Source organism: Sinohyriopsis cumingii, chromosome 5 (assembly GCF_028554795.1).
Source record: "Sinohyriopsis cumingii isolate HCF-2022 chromosome 5, ASM2855479v2, whole genome shotgun sequence".
Classification (NCBI taxonomy): domain Eukaryota; kingdom Metazoa; phylum Mollusca; class Bivalvia; order Unionida; family Unionidae; genus Sinohyriopsis; species Sinohyriopsis cumingii.
In genome coordinates, this window is record NC_142965.1 from 4,360,528 (window position 1) to 4,388,414 (window position 27,887).

A 27,887-nucleotide genomic window follows, 5' to 3' on the forward strand; every position below is an offset into this window, starting at 1 on the left:
GTCTACGATCGTTAGAATAAACGTATTAATACACTGAAATTTCAGCGTTTAAAATTAACACCCTAAGAACAGTAACCTTCCAGTTTAGATGACAAATCCTCCAGTTTCTCCTCCAGTAATCAAACTGAATTAATTAACAGAAAATACAGTGAACATTGTATTAAGCCACACATTAATTTTAGAACTAAGCCACAGGTACTATATTTTCAAATAGTCAATCACTAGTTTTGCATTTGATAAAATCTTTCCAATAATCCTGTTTGGAATTAAAACCAAACACAAAGTGCAAGTGTTCACCCTAAATGTACATATTATTTGACACCATTTTGTGACGTTGCTTCATTGGTCTATTCATGTTTTCCTCAACAGAAACCAAACAACTGATGCAGGCTCAAGAACCCTCTTAAATCTGCTTACATCACAAGAAACAGATCAAGGAGGAACTATCTTTGACTGGGAAAGCACGGTACGAAAATAATCAAACTGATTTATTTTTTGAGACTCCCGAGAGTCATCGAATTTATCATATTCATCAAATGGGCCTCGTACATAATTTGTGTGTGCATTTTCCTCAATGTCTCGATTTTGCAGGCATATTGTACAGTAAAGCTTTTCAGTATCATCTAAAATAGGTGATGTTTTCTTCAGAAAATACGTGAAAATAAAATGGTAAGTAATATCTGGTTTGAAACCAAAATAGCAGTTGACTCTGGCTAATGACATTCGCAACAAGCAACCTATGCCAAACTCACAAGCAATGATGTTTACTTCATCATTTAAAGAACACATTTTTCATTCCAAACTTTTGAGCTTTTCTATTCTTCAACTAATCATTAAAATGATTCCTCGTTAAATATTGTACAGACCACTAGGATTGACAATTCTGAAATATTCACGTCAAATATATAACAAGACACGGTATTTTGGATTCACACATATATTTTTATCATATTATGCTGTTTATAAATCAAATACTAGCAGCATGGCCAAGTTTACATGTATCGTACAGAATCTTAGATATTATTCCTTTTGGCAGATCAGGTAGAAAATATATAAGTTAATAGTCTAAAGATTTGCCTAGTTGGAGCAAAATGGTGACCATGCAAGATGAGATGATATTAAACAGGAATTGTTTATACAAATACAATGACAATTAGTCAGTTAGATAATTTAAAAAAATAAAAAAAATAAAAAAGCGGTATTACATCATCCAAAAGGAGTTTTAAATAGTGCTAAAATTAAAGGAAAGCTTTACATAAACAACTGGTTGAGCTAACAAAAAATATTTCTGTCACAAAAAAGTAATATTATATATATAACTTCTTATTGTTGTCTACTACGTTGAATACATTCAGTCTGACACAATAAAGACGTAATACTAGCCTGGACAGTAAGGATATCGTCTTTACACGATGATCCGAATCTACGATGACACATTATAAGTTGAACTATGATACAATATTTGTTCATGCCATATCAGTCAACTATGACAGGATACTTTTTCATACCATATCAATCATATTTTCACAGAACTTTCATTTTGAGAGAAAAATAAACACAAAAGGGAGTTCATAGCGCTTACAATATTGTACTGGCCACGTTTGTTATGACACACATAATTAAAAAAAAAATATCATGACCTGTATATGTTTACTTTGACATGTCGTCTATGTCGGGTCGGCATATTAGCAAATACTAGTCCATTAGCAACCCCTGATTGTGGTGTATTTCCAATCTTTCATTGAATTAATTTACAAATATTAAATCACATGTGAAATAATTCAAAACAGGTCTGTCGCTGTGGCGATACCTTGCTATTCTTAATAATTGTAATAAAAACTAGTCAACATATAAATGGCATTCCCCAAGACGGTATTCATTTTTGTATTTGTTAGACAAATAATGCATACCAAATTACTACTTATAAAATGTAGTACACACAACAAAACATGCTATTAGATTAATCTTGCATATTGTAAATAAGAAATTGTACAGATGCCAAACTATAAAATACGTTTGCCATCACGAAAGTCTTTCCTTGTGCTTGGAACACAACCAGAAAGTCAGATATATATTCCGCATGCTATACGATCACAACTGAAATACTTTCATTGAAAACCATGAAATATCAACGATTAAGGCAGAAACCTGAAACTTCGGAAAAATATATATTCATCGATATTATCTTACCTCCTTTACATCAGTTAAATGTTTTAAGGTCGAACAAAACGACGAGGGTAAACAGATTTAGCATAAGACTTAATCCCTAGTTTTGATCTAATTTTAGTTAGTGTTAATCAACACTTGCAAGATATCACAATTGTCTACAGGCTTTACAATAAAAACTCAGTTTTAAAAACTATATGTAAAATCTAATGTGCTACATGCAAGTAAGAAACTTTCGTTAAGTTCATTTCGTCATGATACAATGTTCAGCTAAATACACCCGCCGTAGTTCTTATATAATTAATGACGTACTGCCTTTTCTCGGAAGTAATTGCAGTTAGCACATCCTTTGAGATCAACAGTATTCAATACACAACACGTCGTATTATGTTCAACTACTGTTTATGTTCATGAGCTGGAGCTATTTTCAAAAAAGGGTAAAAAACTGTAGAAACAAATGAAAATACAAATATTACAAGGTATGAAAGCTAATATATTAATATATTAACAAGTTAATATAGTTACGTTAAATAAATGTATCTGATATACTAAAACAATCTGCATACATCAAACGTTAAAGGTTAGTTATGTCTCTACACATTTCTTGTTGTTGTTGTAGGGTTTAACGCCTGTTTTCAACACACGATAGGCTATGCATGGCGGCCAGTATTAATGGGGGAGGAAGAACCCGGGATAACCCCGGGAAGAACCACCGACCCACAAGAAGCTACTGGCAAGCTTTCTCACATACCCACATTACCCGACTCTACACATTTGTAAAATGCCAAATGAATTAATGTCCAGTCTATGCTTCTATACTATGAAAAGCACTAATAAATTAATGGCTATCTCGTGCTTTCATATTTTTTTGAATAACAATAGGGAATTTCCCAATAAATATCCTAATAGTTATTGAAAGATTGATATTACAAGAATATGAATTTAAAAAAAAACACACACGCTGCGTTTTAAATGTCCAATATAACAAAAAGACATCACATGCACTTGCAGGACAAATGGCATTATGTGATGACTATCACAATATCGAAACTGACTATCGTCTTCAGTTGACATCCATGTCGGAAATGAAATCTATGAGTCATTAACGATAACATACAAAGTTACGCACACTGTAGGGGGCTGCAGACTTAGATGCTTCAGTGGAAATGATATACCACCTCTTTGAGAAGATCTGGGAGGAAGAAGAAATACCGAATGACTGGAAGGAGGGACACCTCATCAAGATCCAAAAGACAGACGACCTCAGCAACTGCTCCAACTACAGAGGAATCACACTCTTATCAGTACCAGGGAAAGTCTTCAACCGGGTCCTCTTGGAGAGGATGAAGGAGGCTGTCGACCCACAGTTACGAGATGAACAAGCGGGCTTCCGGCAGAACAGATCGTGTACGGACCAAAAAGCTACTCTTTGCATCATAGTCGAGCAATCGTTGGAGTGGAATTCTTCACTCTACATCAACTGTGTCCATTATGAGAAGGCATTCGACAGCGTGGACAGACAGACACTCTGGAAACTTCTTCGCCACTATGGCATCCCAACCAAGCTGGTGAACATGATCAAGAACACTTACAACGAAATGTCCTGCAGAGTCATTCATGCAGGACAGTACACAGACAACTTCCTAGTGCAGACTGGCGTGAGGCAAGGCTGCTTGCTGTCGCCGTTTCTCTTCCTTCTCGCCATCGACTGGATTATGAAGACGTCCAGCAATGGGCGGAGAAATGGGATCCAGTGGACATTGTGGAGTCAACTTGAGGACCTGGATTTTGCCGATGACCTAGCACTTTTGCCCCATAGTCAGCAGCAAATGCAGGACAAGACCGACATACTGGCAGCCACATCAGCACAGATTGGTCTCAACATCCACAAAGACAAGACCAAGATCCTCAAGATCAATTATGGCAGTAACAACCCAGTCACACTGCAGGGAAGTCCACTGGAAGAGGTGGAGTCCTTCGAGTACCTGGGCAGCATTATCAACCAGCAGGGTGACACAGATGCAGATGTCAAAGCTAGGATCGGAAAGGCGAGAGCAGCTTTCATAGAGCTCAAGAGTATCTGGAGCTCCAATGAAATTTCCTTAACTACCAAGATGAGACTGTTCAACTCCAATGTGAAGTCATTCCTACTGTATGGAGCAGAGACCTGAAAAACCACCAAGTCGACCGTAAAGAGAGTTCAGACCTTCATCAACAGCTGCCTAAGAAGAATTCTTCAGATCCGCTGGCCAGACAAAATCAGCGACACCATCCTGTGACAGAGAACCTTCCAACTTCCAGTAGAGGACGAGATCAAGAAGAGAAGTTGGGGTTGGATAGGACACACCCTACGTAAGCCGCCAACCAATATTACCAAACAGGCATTGAAATGGAATCCTCAAGGCAAGCGTAGAAGGGGACGACCAAGAAACACCTGGCGACGCGACCTTGAGGCGTACATCACTAAGATGGGTCACACCTGGAGTCAGCTTGAAGGGATGGCACAGGACAGAAGCCTCTGGCGATCTTTTGTGGGTGGCCTATACCCCAGCACGGGTGACGGGCAAAACTACCATCTCACCTCTGTCTGCGTGGGTTCGAGTCTCGGATTCGGCCAATGTGGGTACGTGAGAAAGCTTGCCAGTAGCTTCTCGTGGGTCGGTGTTTCTTTCCGGGGTTTTCCCGGGTTCTTCCTCCACCGTTAATACTGACCGCAGTGTATAGCCTATCGTGTGCTGAAAGAATGCGTTAAACCTACGACAACAACAACAACAACAAAATAAAATGAACAATAAATCTCAGTTAAACTGTAAATAAACTCTTAACGGTAACAGTACAAAATATGATCGACAGAAATTGTTATTTCATTGTGGACCCTAGAAATATGGAATCTTAAAGAAAATAGGTAAAATATGGAATCTTAAAGAGAATAGGCCATTCTGATCACAACGCAAAGACTTTCTCATTCACATCCTTTACTCAAACACTAAATATCAGCAAAACCAACATTATATTCACACAATCAGTACGAAACCTAGGTGTTACTCTGGACAGTACTCTCACATTGCACCAACATGTCATGAACATATGCAAGGCTGCATATCTTGAGCTGAGACACATCAGCTCAGTTGGCAAATATTTTACAGTTGGTGCCACTAAACACTTGTGTGTTCATTAGTACTTTCAAGACTGGACTATTGTAACTCAATTCTGTCTGGTTCATCTCAATATCTGCTCCAGAAACTTCAAAAGGTTCATAACACGGCTGCTCGGATCATACTTAGAGTACCACGATTAGAGCACACCTTTTCCGCTGCTCTGTACCCTACACTGGCTATCCATTCGATCCAGAATCAAACACAAAATTTGTTCTCTGTGCTACGTTTCACTGTCGGACTCTAGTCCAACATACCTATCCGACCTCATGCATGTGTACACACCAGCCAGATACTTACGCTCCTCTTCTGACAATCGTATACTCATTATTCCCACAAAGAAAACAAAGTCGTGTGGACAGCGTTCTTTTACATACCAGGGCCCAGCAACGTAGAATGAATTACCCACTGAACTTAGACACAAAGACACAGTAATCACATTCAAGAGGGCTCTCAAAACTCACTTATTTCGACTGCAATGACAAACTTAAAGACCTAATAATGTTTTCTACCTTAAATAATCTCAGCATCTTTTTTTTTTATTTTTTTTTATTTTTATATATAAATGTTGTCTAATTTCATGGTGTTTGTTTTTGTAATCATATCATTATATGTTTTTTTATTATCTTATAGGTGTTGTCTAATGTTGTAAGGCCCTTAGAGCTTCTAAACATTTGGTGCTATACAAAGTCCTCATTATTATTATTATTATTATTATATGACGTCGGTGTTCAAGTGACTTTGTACAGCGGAGCATACGAATCCGGAAACCAGACAACGTACGATTGAGGGAACCAGACTAATTGGCATCCGATTTTGCGCATAAAATAATGGGTATGACTAAAATGCGAAAAGTGCGAAAAGTTACGAACAGTTGCGAAAAGTTACGAAAATTGCGAAAAGTTGCGAAACGTTACGAAAAGTTACTTCAGATACTTATCTGCGAAATGGTTTATTATCAGTTGCAAAAAGTATATCTGTTTCACAAATGAAATTATAATGTGTAATAACTGATTTTCAAAATCATTTAACATACAGTTTTAATAACGAGTGTTTCTAGGTTCGTTTAGTAAATCACTACTTCGATTTTATGAAATGTAACAAGAATTATAGAGTTTGAAAGGATATTGACTTTGAAGTCTTTCTGGAAGGAAAAAGCATTCATTCGCCTAAATAGGATTAACATAAAATTTCGTCAGCACTGGTCAAGATATCATTATGTACAAGTAGTAAATGGGGCCACATTAGGGACAATGGGACTTAGCATTAAAAACACCCCTGGGCCACTTTAGGGACAATGGAAATTTAACATGGAGAAAAACGCTGGGCCACTTTAGGGACAATGGGAATTTAACATAGAGTTTGGGTCTGTCTAGGGACAAAGGAAATTAACATGAGGAATAGAGTTTGGGCTTGTCTAGGGACAAGGGGAATTCAACATGGGGGAATAAAGTGTGGGTCTATCTAGGGACTAGGGGAATTTAACATATGGAAATGGAACATGGTGGGTCTGTATAGCGCCAAGGGGAATTGAATATGGTGGGATTGTCTAGGGACAATGATGGTAGAGGGTCAAACACAACAGAGACAGAAACATACATACACTAGTACAAGCGTGAGATTTATATATAAAGCATTACCAAGACCTGAAATCTTGCTGGGGTGTTCAAAAATTTGCATAATTGTAATGATGCTATAAATAGCTATAATCAAGGAAATGCTCAACGACAAAATGGATGTGACTAAAAGTAAAGCTAAAATGACGAAATTGTCCCAGAATTTAAAGGAAAATAAACATATCCCCGAAAATTAAGTTACAATGGTTTAGACTAAAATGGATAAAATTAGTAACTACTTACAATATCAACTTCTGTGACGATCGTGGATAAATACCGATGTATCTATAATCAGCTGAAATTCCTATGAAATCCCACTATCTATTTATAGCTCCAACTTGTGGGTTTTTCCTTTGGAAAATCCCACTATCTTTTTATAGCCTCAGCCTGAGTGACGTTCCTGTTTATGAATTCTAGTATATATGTATAGCTACAAAATGTGGAAATCCCCAAGTCGATATTTATAGTCTCAAAATTTCAAGCGTCAGTGACGTCACTGTACTGAACACTAGGGGATAAATGGCAACAGTGTTGCAAGTGGCTGACCTGAATACGCGCTACTGTAGGTAGGTAGGTAGAGTGTATCTGATAGGGATAAAGTGAGTTTTATAGGGACAAACAGAGACAAACACACACACACACACACACACACACACACAACATACGCGCGCAGACACACTCACACACACACACACACACACACTATAAAATCGATAAAATTAGTAACTACTTACAATATCAACTTCTGTGACGATCGTGGATAAATACCTATGTATCTATAATCAGCTGAAATTCCTATGAAATCCCACTATCTATTTATAGCTCCAACTTGTGGGTTTTTCCTTTGGAAAATCCCACTATCTTTTTATAGCCTCAGCTTGAGTGACGTTCCTGTCTATGAATTCTAGTATATATTTATAGCTACAAAATGTGGAAATCCCCAAGTCGATATTTATAGTCTCAAAATTTCCAGCGTCAGTGACGTCACTGTACTGAACACTAGGGATAAACGGCAACAGTGTTGCAAGTGGCTGACCTGAATACGCGCTACTGTAGGTAGGTAGGTAGAGTGTATCTGATAGGGATAAAGTGAGTTTTATAGGGACAAACAGAGACCAATACACACACACACACACACACAACATACGCGCGCAGACACACTCACACACACACACAGAGGGAAGAGGAAAAAACAAACCCCAAATATACTATCCACACTCGGGAGGAAGAAAAAAAGAACAACCAAATATACGATCTACACAACGTACGCGAACACACACACATACACACACACACACACACACACACACACACAGAGGGAAGAGGAAAAAACAAACCCCAAATATACTATCAACACAGAAGGGAGATAATACAAACCCCAAATAAACTATCCACACAAACGTACGCGAACGCATACAAACCCCAAATATACTATCAACACAGAAGGGAGATAATACAAACCCCAAATAAACTATCCACACAAACGTACGCGAACGCATACAAACCCAAAATATACTATCCACACAACGTCGCTAACGCATACAAACTCCAAATATGCTATCCACACTCGGGAGGAAGAAGAAAAAACAACCAAATATACGATCTACACAACGTACGCGAACACACACACACACACACACACACACACACACACACACAGAGGGAAGAGGAAAAAACAAACCCCAAACATACTATCAACACAGAAGTAGATAATACAAACCCCAAATAAACTATCCACACAAACGTACGCGAACGCATACAAACCCAAAATATATATACTATCCACACAACGTCGCTAACGCATACAAACTCCAAATATGCTATCCACACTCGGGAGGAAGAAGAAAAAACAACCAAATATACGATCTACACAACGTACGCGAACACACACACACACACACACACACACAGAGGGAAGAGGAAAAAACAAACCCCAAATATACTATCAACACAGAAGGGAGATAATACAAACCCCAAATAAACTATCCACACAAACGTACGCGAACGCATACAAACCCCAAATACACTATCAACACAGAAGGGAGATAATACAAACCCCAAATAAACTATCCACACAAACGTACGCGAACGCATACAAACCCCAAATACACTATCAACACAGAAGGGAGATAATACAAACCCCAAATAAACTATCCACACAAACGTACGCGAACGCATACAAACCCCAAATATACTGTCCACACAACGTCGCTAACGCATACAAACCGCAAATATACTATCCACACTCGGGAGGAAGAAGAAGAAAAACAACCAAATATGCGATCTACACAACGTACGCGAACACACACACACACACACACACACACACGCACACCACGCATGTGAATTATGCTTTCGTATGACTTTTAGCAAATATTTGACCAGCAGGTCGATCTGTGCTGACTCTTCCATCTTCTTGATCGTTTGAGAGCGGAATGAATACTCTGACGCTAAGACACTCTCCTTATATACATGGACCTGCTGCGTATGAAACCTAGTCAAATGTAATTTTGCAATAAGATGAAACGATTTCATTGAGGAAGTAAAAAGCAATGATGTACCGTATCGCCTCACAAAACCTGAAGTTTTAGTTCAAATCCGTGTCAGCGATTTCGAAGACGACATAACTGAGCTTTAATCAATGCTCGCCAATTATGCCACAAAACCACGAGTCCTGATTCACGCCAAAAGAAATTTCGTTCGGTCCATAAAAAATAGTATCACATCTGAGAAACGCAAAAACGAACTTCCAGAAAACTGAGAACGACGGCTTACACCTACAACGTAAATGTGTGAGTTCAAGTAGTGCGTAAAACTTAGTCAAATTAGATTTTTATAGTCAAGACGAAACGATCTCTTTTCGAACAAGAAAGCAGACACCAAGCGACAATGGCTATCCGTGTCACACAACACTTTTCAAAATGTATATTATCAGAGGTTTGTTCTAGCGATCTGCACGGTTAAATTAAATGTTGATGTATTTTGCAATAAGACGGACACAATTTCCATGGGATCGCCCATGGTACGATTGTTCGTGCATTAGTTTAATTTTTAAAAATATTTTTTTATATAAATCGCCTATAGGATAGACCCAGTAAAGCATGGCCATTCTCGTCACTGTCTGAATAGCTACTCAAGTCAATTCGAAGCGAACGCGGTAAGAAAATAAGTATAGCCAATGAAATGGCTTACAACGGGTGATGCATTGTTTTGTTCTAGGGCTGTGTGGCATAATAATCCCTATGTTCTTGCGTTGTTACCATTACAGTGCAGACAGACTGAAATGTGAACTTACAAGCCCTCTTTGTGTGTGTTGTACCATTTCCTCTTACCACATCAAAATACTGAGCGTCACAGTATTGGTTCGCGTTTTCAAGCTGACCATTTTTTTATATCTCACTTAAACATTTCGACATAAACACTCACATCGGTAGAGTCAGAACAGACGTGTTACAGTATTGAGGGGCATGTTATCTTTTCTTTTTCAAACTAATAAATTTGGGGTTTGTATGAAGTAAAGAACCGAAAGTACAGTGAAACTCAAGGATGATGACCCAATCTGTCTGTCTATTGATGCGTGTATTTACTTAAGAAGAAATATGACCTCTAAAACACAAAGAGATACGGCAAGCATGATTAGATTAAACACAACGATGTTTTCCTTCACGCCCGTGTAATTTAGAGTTTCAATCGTCTTTGAAGACAAACTTGGTCTCCTTTTGTAGGGCTTGAAATAATAAAAAAAACTGAAAAATCTTAAGCACTTTGCTATAGATAATTTCATCAACAGACCAAACAACATAAATACCGTTACAACAATAGAAAGCCTTAAATCTTCTATCAAAAAGAAATGCATGAAAAAAATTAAAGATTAACGATAACTAACCAATGAAACCGAATTTAACAAAGGCAATGACATGTGAAGAAATGCCTCTCACTTTGGAAAGGTAGGCGAATGTACTCTGTCATGCACCGTCAACTTGAAAAAAATTATAAACAGAGAGAAACCTGAATTCAAAATTCAGTTGTTTCTTTTTCTTCAAAATTATTTCGTTTCTTTTTTCTTTTTTCTTTTTTTGGAACAAATCTAAGCACTAATATAGAGTGGAAAAGGGAAAATGCACATACAAGCTTTGATATTTCTGAAAAAAGGAGGGGATATTCCTAACGTTCATAACCACCTATATATGCTTGGACTTGTCTGTGACTTATCCACAAAACAAGATATACATATTTCTGGTCAAGCTGCAAGTGTGTGCGTGTTTTTGAAAATGGTAAAAATTGGATATACAATTTTCTCGTCACACAATCATAAAGTGAAGAGTCTGTGCAAGTGTCAAAAGCCAAAGTCATATAAGTTTTGTATTTTGTACGGCTTGTAAAGATTTCTACTTTAGAAAATGTGAAGTATCACAAGTTATTATCACAAACAGAAGTGGAACATAGGGGCTTGCAAGAAAGAAAATAACCCAGACAGTTGGTGTCATCAAGAGTGCTAGAGACGGTACCCGAACTTGCTTGCCTGCTTACTTGAATTAAAGTGATTTTCGCTCTAATGGAGCATGTATCACTGGTTTAATAACGCACCGCGTGATTTTTAATTACTCCTGGGGAAGGAAAGAGAGCCTCATCCCCCAGGCTTTTATGTACTCACAGACTATTTTTAAATTTAGCCACTCAGGTGTAGGACTAACTAGTCCTTAACAACCTGACTGAAAGACTTTAAACATGAGTGGGAATTGTCTCACCACACACTCATTTTTCTGTCCGAGCGTGGTAAAGGAGAAAAAAGGTGCTCAGCAAGACAGCCATGGATGTTAAGTACTCACCAAAACGCTAGCCCGTACTTATTTCAAATCAAGTCCCGTTTTTGCTAATGGACAATAAAAGGTACCAATAATGTGTTAACCACCTGTGCAATTAGTTCAAATCTAACGAGTCTGTTAAATGTCCTACTTCCTAACATATCTGTCTAATATTAGTACTTAGTGTACATAAAAATAGCCATACTGATCTTATTTTAAATTATTATGTCTAAGCGACATATACCAGTTTGGTCACTGTTAGGTTTAAAAAGTTAAGTTTGTTGTGGTGTTCCAATGGGTCAAGTTTGTTTCGAGAATAGTTTAGTCAAGGAGGGATACCAAGCCAAATATGGTTCCCTATTTAATAAAAAGCAATCTTTTGGAGCCCTAAAAAAAGTCTGTTTTTTCTGTTAGAAGGTAACACGTCTCTCTTTTGCTTTCACGTTCTTTCCCGCACTCCTAGTCTCATGATTCTTGATATCAGGAAATGCGTAGCCATGATGGGCGGTAATGTAAGCAGCGGTTTCTACCAGTTGACTGAGGGGGTATCCAGTGTAGGCTTGTCTGTAGAATTGGGGAAGAACTCTGACCCCTAATCCCCATTGAGAAGGTCTTGGTTTAAAGGTGTCTAGAGATTTGTAGGCAACGTATTGTATGGCTGTAATAAACTGCCCTGCTATGTTGACGTCATACAATGCTTGATCTAGTCCCATTTCGGTGTACTTCTCAACGAGGGTCAGCGTCCCTCTCCTCCTCAACCGCCTCAATTTCCTCTTCTGGTTTTGATACTAATTCTTCAGTTGAGGTAGATAGTTTCAAATCCGCTGCTATGGTGTCTGTCGCTGTTATTGTTGTTGTAGTTGTTCTTTCAGCTGAGATTGCCTGTAGTATCGGAGTGAGAAAAGAACGTAGTGCCTCCGATAATTACATTTGAGTTTGCCATACCGTTTGTGTAACATAACTGGACCTTTGTTTTGCCACCACTCTTTCCGGGACGGGTTGTTTGTTAGGTATAGTCGGCTGTTGACTAGCTGTTATTTGTGTTCTCGAGGTGGGTGGAGTGCTAACTGGCTAGGTCTGCATTTCTTGCTCCCGCTGCTGTTGCGTATATTTCTTCCCTCCACACCGAGTTCTGGACCTAATTCTTTAAATTTCGTTGTACCCGAACTTACATTATCCATATTATCACCAACAAAAGAAAACAAAACGCACAGACCTAAAAGAAACACTCATTCACTTTTTACAGAACATTACTATTTTTAAAATTTTGATAAGCGACGGAAACGAACAACTTAGAGTCACACTTTCTAACCAAGATAAAGAAATCATGTGCTGATAGACTCACTTCTGTATTTTTTCTTCTAACTGACTAACGTATCATAGGCAATGGAATGTTATTTCTTTTCGAGAGTATGGGGTAGCCCTGAAAATTTTTTTTGGGAAGTTGAAGCTATCAGACTTGTCATGACCCTATGCAAATTCACATAGGCTTCGTTCAACTTGGCTTATGTTGAGCACATCTTCTGATACCGAGACCTGAAGAGATAGACAATATCATAATGTTGAAAGTCACTGAAGACCTGAAAGAAGAGCTCTTCAAGGAGGAATTCAAGAAGGAGAAAGAAGAATGGACGGAGAAGTACAGACTTCATAAACAGCAGAGAGAGCAGCAACAGCAGCAGCAGCATGAACCTGACAGAGGCTTTGTATTCAGTGGTATCGACACCAAAGAGTTCTTCTTCTCTTTCCGAAGAAGCAGACCTTATCCTGCGAGAAAGCCTGTCGTCAGAGGAGGCCGTCATCTTATAACCTAAGCGATCGCCATAGCTTCAACTTCCCCAAAAAAAATTTCAGGGCTACCCCATACTCTCGAAAAGAAATAACATTCCATTGCCTATGATACGTTAGTCAGTTAGAAGAAAAAATACAGAAGTGAGTCTATCAGCACATGATTTCTTTATCTTGGTTAGAAAGTGTGACTCTAAGTTGTTCGTTTCCGTCGCTTATCAAAATTTTAAAAATAGTAATGTTCTGTAAAAAGTGAATGAGTGTTTCTTTTAGGTCTGTGCGTTTTGTTTTCTTTTGTTGGTGATAATATGGATAATGTAAGTTCGGGTACAACGAAATTTAAAGAATTAGGTCCAGAACTCGGTGTGGAGGGAAGAAATATACGCAACAGCAGCGGGAGCAAGAAATGCAGACCTAGCCAGTTAGCACTCCACCCACCTCGAGAACACAAATAACAGCTAGTCAACAGCCGACTATACCTAACAAACAACCCGTCCCGGAAAGAGTGGTGGCAAAACAAAGGTCCAATTATGTTACACAAACGGTATGGCAAACTCAAATGTAATTATCGGAGGCACTACGTTCTTTTCTCACTCCGATACTACAGGCAATCTCAGCTGAAAGAACAACTACAACAACAATAACAGCGACAGACACCATAGCAGCGGATTTGAAACTATCTACCTCAACTGAAGAATTAGTATCAGAACCAGAAGAGGAAATTGAGGCGGTTGAGGAGGAGGGGGACGCTGACCCTCGTTGAGAAGTACACCGAAATGGGACTAGATCAAGCATTGTATGACGTCAACATAGCAGGGCAGTTTATTACAGCCATACAATACGTTGCCTACAAATCTCTAGACACCTTTAAACCAAGACCTTCTCAATGGGGATTAGGGGTCAGAGTTCTTCCCCAATTCTACAGACAAGCCTACACTGGATACCCCCTCAGTCAACTGGTAGAAACCGCTGCTTACATTACCGCCCATCATGGCTACGCATTTCCTGATATCAAGAATCATGAGACTAGGAGTGCGGGAAAGAACGTGAAAGCAAAAGAGAAACGTGTTACCTTCTAACAGAAAAAACAGACTTTTTTTAGGGCTCCAAAAGATTGCTTTTTATTAAATAGGGAACCATATTTGGCTTGGTATCCCTCCTTGACTAAACTATTCTCGAAACAAACTTGACCCATTGGAACACCACAACAAACTTAACTTTTTAAACCTAACAGTGACCAAACTGGTATATGTCGCTTAGACATAATAATTTAAAATAAGATCAGTATGGCTATTTTTATGTACACTAAGTACTAATATTAGACAGATATGTTAGGAAGTAGGACATTTAACAGACTCGTTAGATTTGAACTAATTGCACAGGTGGTTAACACATTATTGGTACCTTTTATTGTCCATTAGCAAAAACGGGACTTGATTTGAAATAAGTACGGGCTAGCGTTTTGGTGAGTACTTAACATCCATGGCTGTCTTGCTGAGCACCTTTTTTCTCCTTTACCACGCTCGGACAGAAAAATGAGTGTGTGGTGAGACAATTCCCACTCATGTTTAAAGTCTTTCAGTCAGGTTGTTAAGGACTAGTTAGTCCTACACCTGAGTGGCTAAATTTAAAAATAGTCTGTGAGTACATAAAAGCCTGGGGGATGAGGCTCTCTTTCCTTCCCCAGGAGTAATTAAAAATCACGCGGTGCGTTATTAAACCAGTGATACATGCTCCATTAGAGCGAAAATCACTTTAATTCAAGTAAGCAGGCAAGCAAGTTCGGGTACCGTCTCTAGCACTCTTGATGACACCAACTGTCTGGGTTATTTTCTTTCTTGCAAGCCCCTATGTTCCACTTCTGTTTGTGATAATAACTTGTGATACTTCACATTTTCTAAAGTAGAAATCTTTACAAGCCGTACAAAATACAAAACTTATATGACTTTGGCTTTTGACACTTGCACAGACTCTTCACTTTATGATTGTGTGACGAGAAAATTGTATATCCAATTTTTACCATTTTCAAAAACACGCACACACTTGCAGCTTGACCAGAAATATGTATATCTTGTTTTGTGGATAAGTCACAGACAAGTCCAAGCATATATAGGTGGTTATGAACGTTAGGAATATCCCCTCCTTTTTTCAGAAATATCAAAGCTTGTATGTGCATTTTCCCTTTTCCACTCTATATTAGTGCTTAGATTTGTTCCAAAAAAAGAAAAAAGAAAAAAGAAACGAAATAATTTTGAAGAAAAAGAAACAACTGAATTTTGAATTCAGGTTTCTCTCTGTTTATAATTTTTTTCAAGTTGACGGTGCATGACAGAGTACATTCGCCTACCTTTCCAAAGTGAGAGGCATTTCTTCACATGTTATTGCCTTTGTTAAATTCGGTTTCATTGGTTAGTTATCGTTAATCTTTAATTTTTTTCATGCATTTCTTTTTGATAGAAGATTTAAGGCTTTCTATTGTTGTAACGGTATTTATGTTGTTTGGTCTGTTGATGAAATTATCTATAGCAAAGTGCTTAAGATTTTTCAGTTTTTTTTATTATTTCAAGCCCTACAAAAGGAGACCAAGTTTGTCTTCAAAGACGATTGAAACTCTAAATTACACGGGCGTGAAGGAAAACATCGTTGTGTTTAATCTAATCATGCTTGCCGTATCTCTTTGTGTTTTAGAGGTCATATTTCTTCTTAAGTAAATACACGCATCAATAGACAGACAGATTGGGTCATCATCCTTGAGTTTCACTGTACTTTCGGTTCTTTACTTCATACAAACCCCAAATTTATTAGTTTGAAAAAGAAAAGATAACATGCCCCTCAATACTGTAACACGTCTGTTCTGACTCTACCGATGTGAGTGTTTATGTCGAAATGTTTAAGTGAGATATAAAAAAATGGTCAGCTTGAAAACGCGAACCAATACTGTGACGCTCAGTATTTTGATGTGGTAAGAGGAAATGGTACAACACACACAAAGAGGGCTTGTAAGTTCACATTTCAGTCTGTCTGCACTGTAATGGTAACAACGCAAGAACATAGGGATTATTATGCCACACAGCCCTAGAACAAAACAATGCATCACCCGTTGTAAGCCATTTCATTGGCTATACTTATTTTCTTACCGCGTTCGCTTCGAATTGACTTGAGTAGCTATTCAGACAGTGACGAGAATGGCCATGCTTTACTGGGTCTATCCTATAGGCGATTTATATAAAAAAATATTTTTAAAAATTAAACTAATGCACGAACAATCGTACCATGGGCGATCCCATGGAAATTGTGTCCGTCTTATTGCAAAATACATCAACATTTAATTTAACCGTGCAGATCGCTAGAACAAACCTCTGATAATATACATTTTGAAAAGTGTTGTGTGACACGGATCGCCATTGTCGCTTGGTGTCTGCTTTCTTGTTCGAAAAGAGATCGTTTCGTCTTGACTATAAAAATCTAATTTGACTAAGTTTTACGCACTACTTGAACTCACACATTTACGTTGTAGGTGTAAGCCGTCGTTCTCAGTTTTCTGGAAGTTCGTTTTTGCGTTTCTCAGATGTGATACTATTTTTTATGGACCGAACGAAATTTCTTTTGGCGTGAATCAGGACTCGTGGTTTTGTGGCATAATTGGCGAGCATTGATTAAAGCTCAGTTATGTCGTCTTCGAAATCGCTGACACGGATTTGAACTAAAACTTCAGGTTTTGTGAGGCGATACGGTACATCATTGCTTTTTACTTCCTCAATGAAATCGTTTCATCTTATTGCAAAATTACATTTGACTAGGTTTCATACGCAGCAGGTCCATGTATATAAGGAGAATGTCTTAGCGTCAGAGTATTCATTCCGCTCTCAAACGATCAAGAAGATGGAAGAGTCAGCACAGATCGACCTGCTGGTCAAATATTTGCTAAAAGTCATACGAAAGCATAATTCACATGCGAAAGTGGCAACAAAACTTACTCTTTTGGTCGTTGATTTGATGAGAGTCATACGAAAGTGTGTAAGTGCTAATGAAGTTTGCTATATCTGCAAAGGTAAATGGGTATTTGTCTCCAGAATACCTGCTTCGTCTAAGAAAGAGAGACAAAAGTCAAGATACCTAATATCGTTGTCAGGAGAAAGGACACTGGAATTCAGAGTGCCCTACGAGAAAAGAGAAGAAACAAAAACAAGACGAAACAGAGAAGAGGGATTCAGAAGAAGAAGAAATTGAAGATGATGAAGAACTTGTGCCAGTAAAAACATGGAAATGGAAAAATTGACAATGTGAGCCGATGCGTTGGCCCTGATGTGAAATTTCATACTACCTTCTAAAAGAGAATAGACCAGAAAGAAAACGTAAGTGTCTCTTGGTCTTGACATTGTATAATAAGGATGGCGTGTTTTGTTTTTACTCACACTTTATGAAACTGCTCTTTCACCTCTCTCTATCCCTCTGGATCATGTTTTAGTTAGAATTGAAATGGAAGGATGTTTTCCTTCACGCACGCTCTTTAGGCATGCAAGTCCGTAAACAATAGTCAGTCTATTCGTCCATCATTTTGTGTCTTGATGTTTCCTAAATCACACACTGATGCCATAAAATAACGGGTTAAATGGGTTTTGTAGTGTTGGGAGTGGGGGTGGGTGTGGTGTAGGTGTTTGGCAGAGTTGGTCATTGCAGGTGAGGGCTTAGGTGCTTTCAGAAAACTTTTTCTTCTTCACTCTGTGTTGATGGAATATAATGGGTTATTTTCTTCACTCTCTGTTGATAGTATATATATAAAGGGTTATTTCTTCACTGCGTGTGGATAGTGTATAATGGTTTTCTTCTTCTTCCCTCTGTGGTGTGCGTGCGTGTGTGTGTGTGTGTGTGTGTGTGTGTGTGTGTGTGTGTTCGCGTACGTTGTGTAGATCGCATATTTGGTTGTTTTTCTTCTTCTTCCTCCCGAGTGTGGATAGTATATTTGCGGTTTGTATGCGTTAGCGACGTTGTGTGGACAGTATATTTGGGGTTTGTATGCGTTCGCGTACGTTTGTGTGGATAGTTTATTTGGGGTTTGTATTATCTCCCTTCTGTGTTGATAGTGTATTTGGGGTTTGTATGCGTTCGCGTACGTTTGTGTGGATAGTTTATTTGGGGTTTGTATTATCTCCCTTCTGTGTTGATAGTATATTTGGGGTTTGTATGCGTTCGCGTACGTTTGTGTGGATAGTTTATTTGGGGTTTGTATTATCTCCCTTCTGTGTTGATAGTATATTTGGGGTTTGTTTTTTCCTCTTCCCTCTGTGTGTGTGTGTGTGTGTATGTGTGTGTGTGTGTGTGTGTGTGTGTGTGTTCGCGTACGTTGTGTAGATCGTATATTTGGTTGTTTTTTCTTCTTCCTCCCGAGTGTGGATAGCATATTTGGAGTTTGTATGCGTTAGCGACGTTGTGTGGATAGTATATTTTGTGTTTGTATGCGTTCGCGTACGTTTGTGTGGATAGTTTATTTGGGGTTTGTATTATCTCCTTCTGTGTTGATAGTATATTTGGGGTTTGTATGCGTTCGCGTACGTTTGTGTGGATAGTTTATTTGGGGTTTGTATTATCTCCCTTCTGTGTTGATAGTATATTTCGGGTTTGTATGCGTTAGCGTACATTTGTGTGGATAGTTTATTTGGGGTTTGTATTATCTCCCTTCTGTGTTGATAGTATATTTGGGGTTTGTTTTTTCCTCTTCCCTCTGTGTGTGTGTGTGTGTGTGTGTGTGTGTGTGTGTTCGCGTACGTTGTGTAGATCGTATATTTGGTTGTTTTTTCTTCTTCCTCCCGAGTGTGGATAGCATATTTGGAGTTTGTATGCGTTAGCGACGTTGTGTGGATAGTATATTTTGGGTTTGTATGCGTTCGCGTACGTTTGTGTGGATAGTTTATTTGGGGTTTGTATTATCTCCCTTCTGTGTTGATAGTATATTTCGGGTTTGTATGTGTTCGCGTACGTTTGTGTGGATAGTTTATTTGGGGTTTGTATTATCTCCCTTCTGTGTTGATAGTATATTTGGGGTTTGTTTTTTCCTCTTCCCTCTGTGTGTGTGTGTGAGTGTGTCTGCGCGCGCGCGCGTGTGTGTGTGTGTGTGTGTGTGTGTGTATTGGTCTCTGTTTGTCCCTATAAAACTCACTTTATCCCTATCAGATACACTCTACCTACCTACCTACAGTAGCGCGTATTCAGGTCAGCCACTTGCAACACTGTTGCCGTTTATCCCTAGTGTTCAGTACAGTGACGTCACTGACGCTTGAAATTTTGAGACTATAAAGATCGACTTGGGGATTTCCACATTTTGTAGCTATAAATATATACTAGAATTCATAAACAGGAACGTCACTCAAGCTGAGGCTATAAAAAGATAGTGGGATTTTCCAAAGGAAAAACCCACAAGTTGGAGCTATAAATAGATAGTGGGATTTCATAGGAATTTCAGCTGATTATAGATACATAGGTATTTATCCACGATCGTCACAGAAGTTGATATTGTAAGTAGTTACTAATTTTATCCATTTTATAGTGTGTGTGTGTGTGTGTGTGTGTGTGTGTCTGCGCGCGTATGTTGTGTGTGTGTGTGTGTGTGTGTGTGTGTGTGTGTATTGGTCTCTGTTTGTCCCTATAAAACTCACTTTATCCCTATCAGATACACTCTACCTACCTACCTACAGTAGCGCGTATTCAGGTCAGCCACTTGCAACAATGTTGCCATTTATCCCCTAGTGTTCAGTACAGTGACGTCACTGACGCTTGAAATTTTGAGACTATAAATATCGACTTGGGGATTTCCACATTTTGTAGCTATACATATATACTAGAATTCATAAACAGGAACGTCACTCAGGCTGAGGCTATAAAAAGATAGTGGGATTTTCCAAAGGAAAAACCCACAAGTTGGAGCTATAAATAGATAGTGGGATTTCATAGGAATTTCAGCTGATTATAGATACATAGGTATTTATCCACGATCGTCACAGAAGTTGATATTGTAAGTAGTTACTAATTTTATCCATTTTAGTCTAAACCATTGTAACTTAATTTTCGGGGATATGTTTATTTTCCTTTAAATTCTGGGACAATTTCGTCATTTTAGCGTTACTTTTAGTCACATCCATTTTGTCGTTGAGCATTTCCTTGATTATAGCTGTTTATAGCATCATTACAATTATGCAGATTTTTGAACACCCCAGCAAGATTTCAGGTCTTGGTAATGCTTTATATATAAATCTCACGCTTGTACTAGTGTATATATGTTTCTGTCTCTGTTGTGTTTGACCCTCTACCATCATTGTCCCTAGACAATCCCACCATGTTCAATTCCCCTTGGCGCTATACAGACCCACCATGTTCCATTTCCATATGTTAAATTCCCCTAGTCCCTAGATAGACCCACACTTTATTCCCCCATGTTCAATTCCCCTCGTCCCTAGACAAGCCCAAACTCTATTCCTCATGTTAATTTCCCTTGTCCCTAGACAGACCCAAACTCTATGTTAAATTCCCATTGTCCCTAAAGTGGCCCAGCGTTTTTCTCCATGTTAAATTTCCATTGTCCCTAAAGTGGCCCAGGGGTGTTTTTAATGCTAAGTCCCATTGTCCCTAATGTGGCCCCATTTACTACTTGTACATCTGGCATAAGCAAGGTGACCATTAATAAGGCGATTGCGGTTCTTTTATTTGTCAACTTCAATCAAAGCCGATGTTCTAATGTCCACGATGGATAAATTGACTTGATTCTCACACTTTTGTTAATTATAACTGTTTGCACAATAATAATTAATCATTTGTGTGTAGGTAACATACGGAGAGTCGTGAATGCAGTAATTATCTTACAATTAATTATTGAGTTACAGATTTGTGACCATGTCTGAACAGTGACATCAAAAATAATATCTTCACCAATCCATAGTTTGTATTGAAACTAAAAAATAATGATAATTGTTGCGTATACAAATTCTAGATTAAAAAGTATATATTGCGGTCTGTATATTCTTGCTTTTATTTGTACTTTGCGATAGCTGAGAAAATGTCGAAGAAGTATACTTGTTCTGTTTGTTCTCTGGATTGTAAGACGGACTGTATTTACTGTGAGGTAAGTGACTTTTTCATCTTACCTAATTTATTAATTTCTGTTGTAAGGCTGTGTTAATTATATGATGTCTCCTTAAATCAATGAAAATGATTGCATTAAGATAAAGTGTCTTGAGGAATGACTAAACGTTGTTTGAACTTTAACATATTTCCGTGTTTTACACCACGACCCATACGTTACCATTTTACGTTACAAAATCATTTTGTAATATACGTTAGTTATTATTTTATTTTTAAATTTCGTGAAATCACTTTAATAAGCATAAACATGTTAATCATTTTATCTTCCTATAAAATATTAAATAAGTCAAAATACATATTCATGCACATACATGCACACATGTAAATGTCAGCTGAAATATATGTTCACCTTTATTTAGATAAGTTATAAAAGAAGGGGATACTTGTTTTATTTTCGAATATGTGGTCCCAAATTTCCTTTTGTTTGCCGAATATAATAATCTAATATTCTTGGAAAGCTTTTAACAACAAGGTTGACAGTAGGATTACGGCGTATGGTGTAATACAATACTATAAATGGCCATTAAAATTCATTTGACTTTTTCATTTCGTAAATTTTCTAGACATGCCAGACGTGGGCACACTACAAATGTCAGGGCATTGATGAACCAGACAGCAGATTATGGCGGAGAATACCCCCTGGACTATGTTTGTGTGTCGTGTCGCAGCGCTTGCGACGGGTCTTCTTTCGACTACCTCATGGGTTTAAAACGCTTGAAGAATGTATGTATCTATCATTTATGATGATGATAATGATTATCATAAAGAAGACGATGAGCAGCAGAGGGGGCGAATCGGACATTTTGTCCAATCGTTATTTTGCTTAATTATTACTTTCTGCACTCAACGATCTAGTGTCGTCAGCGCCTGGTAAAAAAAAAACGACGTCGGTCCATCCTACACGATGGTGACGTCATTTGGTTTAATTAACACCTTCTGCGCGTCGATCCCCAGCGTCGTCAGCGTCCGGTAAGCACATCGACGACCGCGTCGATGTCATCGCCCCCTCTGCTGCTAAGTGGTTATTTACAATGAAAATTATTTACAACTAACCGAATATTTGGTCAAGTCCGATACGATATCGTGTCCGAGGGTCATGTAAATTTATCGTTACAAATCCATGTGGGGTCGACTGAGCATGACTAAAAAAGTTTCGAAAAACATTAAAGTCCATGTCACCGCCGCACCATGTCTGCCACATATTTCGTAGCGTGTGTGTATCAACGCCGTTGAATACAGCAAGAATATTACAGTTGTCTCTGATTACTTTTGGAATCTGAGTGTATCGTTGAGTGACATATATCACGTCAGTGTTTTTATGCCTGCCTCTGGAAAATATCCTAGCTGGGTTTTTTTGATTGTCTAACATAACATCATCGTACACGACTAGATTGTTAACGTCGCCATCAATATCATCAATACCCGGTGCATCATTGATATCCGTAATAAACTCAATAACATTTTTTTTAGCGATCGCTGATGCATTCTCGTTGAAATCTTTCAACACCTCGTAGCATCGTTGATCATCTACGCTAGGAGCAACCAAATACAACTTATCCCACTTCATCCATCTCATTATTAAATTGAGTAACAATTGCGTCTTGCCGGATCCAGATGGTCCGATGATAATCATCCGGATCGAGTTTGGTAACGCTGCAACATGCTTAACTGGTTCTCTTGTTTTAGTCGCCGAAAAATCAATTATATTCATATCTCTATACATAAATTATGGATCTATATTGTGTGAAGTGTAGAGTACGTACTGGCACAAATGATATGACAACCGTTACAACAAGAAATAACAGATCGGCCCTTACTGGCAAGTGTGTACAATGCGGTACAAAGAAATTTAGATTTATTTCTATTAGACCCGGAGATGTTTTAAAAAAAAGCGAGGAGGTGACATCGCAGCCAAATTGGCAAAACTCCCCGGAACACCGTGGGCAAAGTATCCAGGAGAAAAACACCTCCCAGGATATAACTACTGTGGCCCCGGAACACGATTAGATATTAGACTCGATGATCAAAATCAGCCCAAACCCGGTGAGTATCCAATAAACGCTATCGATAAGGCGTGTCATGCTCATGATGTTGCTTACAAAAGTAGCGATCTGCAACAGCGTCATATCGCGGACGTAAAATTAATTCACGCGCTAAATGCTATTCCTGATAAATCCTTCAAGGAAAAATTGGCCTCATGGTTGGTAAAATCGGCTATGAAAGGTAAATTAATGATTGGAAGCGGAGCTTCTGGCGCTGGTAATTGAAAACGATAGCGTTTATAATAACAACATGGAATCCATCTATTATTCTCCGAGAGGATACTGGAAGGGGAAGGCCGCAATTGGTAAGCTTGCAAGCGCTGCAAAGGTAACAAAGACCACTGCGGCTAATTGGTTATCCAAACAGGCTATATGGCAAATCTATCTACCACCGCCTAAACAAATCAACTTCTCGCGCTTTGATGTCAGCGTACCTAATGAAGTTCATCAGGCTGATATACTATTTTTGCCGCATGACAACGGTTACAAATACGCGCTAACCGTAGTTGATGTTGCGAGTCGATACAAACAAGCGGAGCCGTTAAAAACAAAGTCGGCAACTGAAGTAGCCGCTGCGTTTGAAAGAATTTATCGAAGAGGCCCTCTGCGCTGGCCAAATCTATTACAAGTTGATCCTGGTAGTGAATTTCGCGGCGCTGTTTTATCAACGCTGAAACATCATAGCGTCGCGATACGACGAGGTCATACTGCGCTACATCGTGATCAGGCAATTGTTGAACGATTCAATCGGACTCTCGCTGAACGGTTATTTGGATATCAATACGCGAAGGAATTCATCCAAGAAAAACGATCTCGTGAATGGGTTAAAAGGTTGCCAGGTGTAATTGCAGCGTTAAATAACGAGATTACCCGAGTAATCAACATGAAGCCCAGCGACGCGATTAAATACGAGTATATACCCGGAAAATTAAAAATAAATAGCGTTTCTAAGCCGATTCTTGGCGATGTCACTGTTAGATATCTATATGAACCAGGAGAGCTTGAAGGCGGTAAAAAAAGGGCTACCGATCCTATTTGGAGTGTTACCACACATAACATATCAACGATAACACGATCAACTGGTAGACCACCGATCTATAGACTGGATTCAATTGCTCCTCAGCGCGGATTTACACGCGAGCAACTACAAGTGATACCTAACGATACTCAATTACCCCCGCGTGGTCTTAACTAGCGCCGTTGCGTCTATTACACTCAAGACAGGTCAACCTCACATTGTTTTTGACATGACCGAGACTGTTATCGATCCTATCCACGGTAAATTGGCGAGTGTCTTTATCCGAATAACGCCAACTCATTATACAATTGCAACTCGCGCAGTGATTATTCTGTTGTTGTCGTAGCGAGATTATTAATTCGGCATCAATATCAAAACGCCGCTGTTTTTTTTTATCCTGTTGGCGGTAACCCGAGAGTTTTCTATCAATGACGCTTGCATCGATGGTGACTTTGTCGCCGGCTTCGTCGGTGGCTTCGTCAATAACAATTCTTCGAAGCTGATTTATCCTTCGTACTCTGGACACTGCAAGATAGACTAGATTCGACCATTCGATGCGATTATCAACTATCCAAACAATTGTGTCCGTGATGGTTAGTCCCTGCGAGGAATGTATTGTTGTTGCGTATCCTAGCGTCCACGGGGATTTATCAGCACGTAGCGCGTCCTCGACGACGCTGATATCAACGAGCACGATATCATTCAGCACGAGAATTTGTTTTTCTGTCCGGCCTGGAATTTCAACTTCAATGTTCTGCCGCCGTGTGTCAGCGGGTCTATAACACAACGGCACTGGGCGCGTTGGAAACTTTTCCTTATGCAACGCAAACAACCTCCGCTGAAGTGTGTCTCTGACTATCTTTCTACTCGCTACAATCAAATCGTTTGGTCTCCATGTTTCCCAGAATTCATTCAACGGCGTTTCCGGAATCACCTCGCGGATTATTTCACACTGAACTCTATCCGGCTGTAATCTGATTAGTTTTTTAACCTCGCGCAGTTGTTCATCAAGTGCTCGGTAATCAGTATCGGTTTCTTCATAATAGTCCACAAAACCCTTTAACCAATCATGTGGACCCTCGCCGACAAATGGTGGTGGTTGGCCATGGTCCCCACACATGATTACTGCTGTATTCGCGCGCAGCAACCACTCAAGAAACATTTGTAAAGTATCTAACGAAACAGTACATATCTCATCCCAGATGATAATGTCGGGAATAAATTTTTCACCCATTCGATCAGGAGTCCACTCACCGCCGCTGTATCGAAAAAAGCTGTGATAAGTAACGGCGTCAACATTTCGTTGTTTTATCTCTCGCGTTAGTCTATGGGTCGGTGTAAGCACGATTATACTTGCCCGCGTTCGAAATAATTCAATTGCCCGAGTCGTCTTTCCTGACCCGCCACAGCCGCTTAAATAAACTGTTTTGTGTCTACAAATTGGATCAGAACACGATGGTGCATTAGACCATTCTGATAAATTATTACCGCGTAGGTAATTGTTCTCAACGATGACATTTGCTGACGGGGAATAATCGCGTCGTATTTCTTCTTTAATTCTCCATGTACCCCAACTCTCGTCCGGACTAGTAAACTCGGTTACGTTTTTCTTATACTTTACGTCTATATAAAATGAATCAACGGCTACTCTAACCGCGGTATCGGGGAATCTATTTATCATCGAGAATAAATTGATAGCGGCGTAACCCAGCATAGACGCCCTCAAATGTGGATACGCGGGGCTGTCTCCATCGCTGTAGGAAACAACTGTACCCAACTTTGTTCCATTGGACAAGAAAGCTGTTTTGCAGTTCACGTATCTATTTTTCGCCACTGCGTCCTTGATTACGAAATCATATTCTGCGTCATCTATAATCAGCCGTGAGCAATATCGTTTGTAGTCGCAGTTTTTTCCACCTTGTGTGAACTTACCAATTATTCGTCTACCGAGATCTTTTGCCTCGTGGTTTCGTTGGTTGAATATCCTCCTGGACCATTCGATGATATATTCCTCGTCGGCATCAATGTTTTTTCTGGACTCGTCAATTATGCTATCTAGACGCTCCGGTTCTGGTAACCAGACTTCAGTCTGCGCCCGGTATGATATAATCGCGTCACTGACAATCAACGAAACTAGCATGCTACAATCAATCATATACCGTAGCAGCGCTATTGGCAGCCACTTCTTTTCAGCTATGTGTCTACCGATCCAAATATAGCAACAGCGATGGAGTCCTGCCGCGAATTCAAATGATACTATGCGAGCGAATCCCGTTAAATCAAAATCAGGCAGTGGTCCATTAATAGCAACACGAGTCATTTCATGTCTGGGGTGTCCAAATCGTTTGAAATACTCAGCGGCGGATCCATACCCGAGAAAACTCGCTGGATAACAGGCAACCATATCAACCGAGATCATAGCGTCGCGGTTGTATTCGGTGTTCCATAGTCCACCGTGATAGTATTCCAAACAACTGGATTGTACATCTGGTAAAAATTCCTTGCGCGTTGGTCTCCACGCATTTTTCCTCGCTGCAACATGAGCTACAACCGATGGAATCGTAAAACAATTTGTTAGCAGTTGTTCATCATGCTCTTCAAATTCCATGGCGGTTTTTTTCATCCTGTTGTGAAATGCTTCAGTGCGATATAATTCGCCGTTTGGTCTTACAAACTGATCAAAGGTATCCGCATCGTTTTCAGCGCTGCGAAGTAACCACACTGATACAGGGTCGTTTTTACACAAGTAGGCAATAGCATCAAATAGTTTCCTCTCCGCGAGAAAACCATCCCGGGAGAATTGTTCTCCCAGGAATTCTTCGGGTATATACTTTACTGTTCTATCCCGTGGAAATATTGTGATCGCGGGCGTCCATGCGTGTTCGTTATGATCAATAATTTTGATTGGGGCTCCCTTCGATTTATACTTTGATTCGTATAATACTTCACCGGTTATCGTTGTAACGGTTATTGGAAATCTCAGCGATGTTTCTAATCTCGCTATGTCGCTGATGGTCGCCCCACGCTCTTTTACGGTTAGTTCCCACTGGTTGATTTTGCTACGTCGTAAATCAGTCAATTTGTTTCCTCGACACGCATTTGTAAAATGCTCTATTATTCGTTCTGCTACACAATTTATCCCAGTTGACTGTCTCATTGGTTTC

General features: G+C 39.2%; 1 protein-coding gene across 2 annotated transcripts in view; it reads left to right on the forward strand.

Annotated features, from left to right (window-relative positions):
• LOC149798553 (uncharacterized) overlaps window positions 1–27,887 on the forward strand; it is a 54,404-nt gene that overhangs the window by 16,833 nt on the left and 9,684 nt on the right. The window contains exons 3-5 of one of the 2 annotated variants that reach the window (XR_016420989.1): window positions 370–466; window positions 5,955–6,155; window positions 21,570–22,179. Coding sequence is in view for 1 of the 2 variants with exons in the window: in XM_089957362.1 (XP_089813488.1) it covers window positions 370–466; window positions 21,570–21,643; window positions 22,227–22,386 (331 nt within the window). In the remaining variant the exon portion in view is untranslated. Of the gene's footprint in view, window positions 1–369; window positions 467–5,954; window positions 6,156–21,569; window positions 22,180–22,226; window positions 22,387–27,887 lie in introns of those variants that run through there. The other variant, XM_089957362.1, reaches the window with a different exon arrangement.